General features: G+C 44.2%; 1 protein-coding gene across 1 annotated transcript; it reads right to left on the minus strand.

Moving 5' to 3' along the window:
- Positions 1-830: 830 nt before the first annotated feature.
- Positions 831-4,747, minus strand: LOC125528507 (protein N-terminal asparagine amidohydrolase). Its single transcript, XM_048692964.1, has 9 exons — positions 4,599-4,747; positions 4,334-4,507; positions 3,764-3,828; positions 3,536-3,629; positions 3,408-3,446; positions 3,073-3,258; positions 2,505-2,683; positions 1,490-1,609; positions 831-1,344 (listed from the first exon to the last, which is right to left on the minus strand). Exons 1-9 carry the CDS (start codon positions 4,641-4,643, stop codon positions 1,236-1,238), a joined length of 1,011 nt encoding a protein of 336 aa, XP_048548921.1. The 5' UTR covers positions 4,644-4,747; the 3' UTR covers positions 831-1,235.
- Between the last annotated feature and the right edge of the window lie 271 nt (positions 4,748-5,018).

Below are 5,018 nucleotides of genomic sequence, written 5' to 3' on the forward strand. Positions count from 1 at the left end.
AATAAGGTTCTCCCTGTCTAGCCCCCGTCCTGGTGGTGTGTCGAACATCGTCGATGTGCATGTTGAGGTGTGTCTTCGACAGATCTGTCTTTGGTAGATTTAATCGGATTTGGTCGTAATTCCTCTACGTTCATGTGTTTTTAGACTAGATCCTTTTGATCTATGACATCGGCGGTTGCTGTTCTGGTGCGTTGATCCTATGGGGGCTTTAGCACAACGACTTCGTGATTGTCTACTACAACAAGTTTTGCCCAGCTCCGATGAAGGAGGGGCGATGAGGGCGACGGGCCTTCAACTCGCTTAAGTATTTGTAGTCGTCGCTAGGTGTAATTTTTATTATTCTGATGTTCATTGTACTATCATGATTGAAGATGAATAGATTAAAAGTTTTCTTAAAAAAAAGTGTAGAGTTACACGTTATAGTGTTAGATACATCTATATCTAGAAAAAATATCTAAGACAAATAATTTGGAACGGAGGTAATACACAATAACCATAAAATCATTATTTTGCATTAGTATTTTCTGATACAAATCCAAGCATACGATTTTCACATATCAAAATATTAATGGGGAAAAAGGTTTACAGTTTGACCAGTACAAGACTGGAGGGACTAGCACCCTTCAAACCATACCGCACACGCTAGTAAATGGACAACACATTTCCAAGTAGTGTCCAAATTGGATGCTCGGTTTTTGGATGAAAGTTACCTAAAAAGGGAACCAACATCTATAAAATTTAAAGATGTTAGAATCTGTTTAGTGGGGCATCATGATGGGCATGAAACCAAACAACCATTGAATCTTTCGAGCAGAACACAGCGACCAAGCTACAGTAAAGATATTTCCAGACACAACATTGCAAACAACCCCGAATAATATCACCCGACGCATCCTAGTGTACACAACGCCTCTGAACACAACAGGTAAGTTGCACGCAAACATTTAACCGACCAAATCGAATTTCAGAGGTCAGGTATGAACCAACAATGAATCTACCACACAACACACAAACCGTGCTTAATGCATCAACTTCAGACCGGTTTCTCAGCATACATTTACGGAAGAACCGAATAATCCTGAATCACCCGTGGCTAATGCATGAGATAACTGAAGATGAAAGGCGTATGGAAATGGACGAAATGAATGGGATCATATAAGTGCTGGTGTGACCATAATCTGTCACTGTTCCGCTTGTAGAGCACCAATGGATGACAAGACAGGAAAAGGATGATGCTAAGAGTGCCTTGACCACCTGCCATCATCCGTCCAGTGGAAGACCCGGGGCTTGTACTTTGGAAATGCATCTTCCCAGTCTGGGTTCTCGATCAAGTATTTCCATATCCTACAACAAGAAAGTACAAAGCAAGAATAAACCATGTTAGCTAATCACGAGTTATACCTAGATAAACAGAAAGATTGCACACACATATGATAGAGATGGTTCATGCAATACAGTTTCCGATTTGTAGGATAAAAGGAACACACACCTTCTCTCAGTTTCCACAAAATGAGGTGGTTCTGCAGCTGGAGAGGTGGAGCATTGAAGCAGGACTTCAGAGTCTGAAAGCTGGTTAAGTGAGAATGCCATTTCTGCCCAATCTGGCATCCTATACAAGCAGGACAAGACATGGGTATATCACACGGAACAGTTAGTTAACTAGCAAAGTAAAGAGGCACAAGTACTTGCACTCGTAATGATGTATGCTCTTAATATTTCTTGAACTATCATGCAAGATGTAGTTTACATGCATGAGAACAAAAGGCCCATTATTAAAATAGCCAGAAGGAAGAAAAATCATTTTTGTCCCTGTTAGAGGTGTTCATGACGGAAGCTGGGCCAGGATCAAAGCATAAAAATATGATTTTATTTGTTTATTCTCTGCAAACAATTATAATTTTTATTGGGTGTTAGAATATGATAGTGGGTCGAATCTTGGGCAAATGTGGCCTGCCCATGAATGGTAATAATTCATACACATGGTGCAATTCGCTGATGAATAAAAAGTGGCAAAACCGCCGTACAGCATTTCATGCATAGGTGGCATTGAACATACATGGAGTATGATGACAACAAGTCAGGCAACAATTTAAAATTGTCCTATTGCCTCCATCACTTCTTTCCAATTGGTAGTTACTTCACGTATGGAAATTTTGAAGATCAGACTGAACCAAAAAGCAACCTGTGTGATGTCACTTAATGCCTATGTCATACAGGGCCGAAGCTAGCCAAAACACTCAATGGGCTCATCGAGATATACTACATGAATTCAACAGTAATTGGTCTTTAATAGCAATAATTTACTAAAGGTTTTGCCAAATTTTATTGGGGTCAGTTGACCCTGATGCTACAGTGCCAACTCCGTCCATGTGTCCATGGATTAACAACGTTCAGGAACAGAAGGTCAATAGTTAAGTACAAAGAGGCTGAATATGTAGCTACAAAAATCTTCAATTTATTATGTACAATACATAATGAAATGGATGGGAATGTAAGAGACGGACCAGCAGGCAGGGGCAATTTGGAAAATATCAGCATGTGTGTCGTAAGTCTCCAGTAACTTTCCTCGCCAATTTGGATCATAAGAAGAAACACTCACACGAATTCTTCTGACTATTTCATCAGGACACCTTGAAGTGATGTCAAAGCTTGCAGGAGTAACAACTCCAGATGATGTTTGCATCTGAAGACAGCAGGAGTGTTTGTTTCTAAGAAAACTTACTATGAACTGGGGTATGTTTCAAACCAACAATTTAAATAACAATTCTAGTTTACACAAACTAACTACTCCCTCCGATCCGAATTAATTGACGCAACCTCTATACAATGTCCATTTTACATTATATAGAGGCTGCGTCAATTAATTCAGATCGGAGGGAGTAAGTGAAATGTTAGTATGAGATGCAGACAAAATAGAATTTCCCTCTTCTTTTTTCCTTCTTCTTTTAGATTAACCTTCAAAGTTCCTTGTTCCAGAGCTTACAATGTTCTATTTTACAAATGTGGTGTTCATTGGCACCAAAAACTACTAATTGACACTTCAGTAGATTCAGGGGAGAGGATATCCCTTACCACAAATCCACCAACTATGGGTCGTGCATTCCCGTAAGAATCAGTCATAGTGTTGATCCCAAGGACACAGAAAGACCGGAGGTGGAACCGTTGCTGGGATTTATGCAGCACTTCAACTATCTTGCAACAAAGTGGATGGGAGTATCCTTCCTGTATGCTGTGCTTTCCTCCAGAAGAATAGACTACCTGTGGGGCGAATTATGGTAATTAGATGCTTCCTCATGTATATTGTGTCAATCAAGAAATTAAGGGCAGCCCGGTGCACGTAGCTCCCGCTTGTGCAGGGTCAAGAAATCTAAAAGAAATTTAACCACCCAAAAAGTTTTGAATTCAACCTTTGTAGAAGCATCATCGAAGCCACCAATCAGGTGAACCTGTAAGCAAATGCTAGTGAGAACATTCCCAAGGGTGCTTAACTGCTCATTGTATATTTTGAGGGGGAAATACAGGAGAAGAAACCAACATCAAATGGTTCGTCGTCATCACCAAGTAATTCTAGCATCTGTTTGAACCCTCCTTCTACAATCTTTGGGAAGTCCATATGGCTAATGGAAGTCCTGAAATCAATTAATGGAAGATCGGATGAATCAGCAAATGTTATTGTGAGTTGGGAAAATACATGAGTTTTGAGTTTCACAAGAAACCAAAGTCTTACAGGATCAGATAAAATGCTCGCTTCTTTTTCACTTACATTCCAGTCTTGTTGTTGCGAATCGCAACACCCACACATGTAGTCATCTCATCTGTGCCCACTAACTACAGATGCAAAAGAACTGATTAATTCACCAATCGCACTATTTGAACGGTCTACGCCTAACTATGCTTTAATCACCCTAGGAATTAAGGCAAAGTGAGTGAAATGTAGCAGAAAGTAATGATGTGCTTTAGTAGGATGCCAGTTTATTCAGGGCCACGAACACAAAACTGATCAGGCAATCAGGTATACAGGTAAAATTGGAAATCCTACATGCTGGCATTCAGAATAACAATCCAATAGCCCTCTGATGATCATACACCAATCCAAACAAATAGTATAACTTGAATAAAGTGATCGCACATCCATAAACTACCAAAGTGAACTCCAGGAGTGCCTGCCCAATCCCCATTTACCAGGAGGCAACACAGGTACGATTTCCACCATGGGAAACGAAAAGTTGTCGCTGAGGCAGCAAAACACGGAACCGCGCAACTGATTCAAACGGCGCGGATCGGACCAAGGATCCCCAATCCCTGCTCGATCGAAGACCTGAGCACAACGCACCTCGACGCGCGCCGGATCGACCGTGGCGTACTCCCGCTGGAACACGTACACGTGCCTGGGCCCCTCCGGCCCCGACGGGACCCGCCTCTCCGGCGCGGCCCTGATCCGCTCGGACGCGGCGCGCAGCCCGGGGTTCCCCATGAGCGCCGCCACGAGCTCCCTCCCGCTGCTCCCCTGCAAGAATCGGGAGCCGATAGGGTCGTCACAAGGAGGAGAAAGAGAGAGCACGCGTCCACGTGTAACAGCATGAGCGTGCCGTACGCACCTCGGGGGTGGAGCAGGGGACGGGCTCGCCGTCGACGAGGAGCATTATCGCCGTCGGAGTTGGTGGGGGTGTGTGACCGAGCGAAGCAGAGGTCGCGGAGCCGACCAAGGAAATGGCCGGCCACTCCTGTTTTTTTTTTATGTGCTAGCATCCAGCTGCTTGCTGTCCACCAAAGCGGCCCACTACGATCATCGCGGATCCTGGTCCAGAACAAGTCCATGGGCCGGAAGCAGCCGTCGTTTGAGCCCAGCCATCAGCCGTCGCTACGCAGTACACTTCCACCGCTTCCGCCGCATCCCAAGTCGCCGTCCTCCCGATCCCCCTCCCCTCCCCTCCCCTTCCTCTGCTCTGGACACCCCATCTCCGTCGAGCCGGGCGCCCCCTCCACCTCTACGGGCGCCGGCGGGGTAGCACGGGCAG

This window comes from Triticum urartu, unplaced genomic scaffold (genome assembly GCF_003073215.2).
Source record: "Triticum urartu cultivar G1812 unplaced genomic scaffold, Tu2.1 TuUngrouped_contig_4925, whole genome shotgun sequence".
Classification (NCBI taxonomy): Eukaryota; Viridiplantae; Streptophyta; class Magnoliopsida; order Poales; family Poaceae; genus Triticum; species Triticum urartu.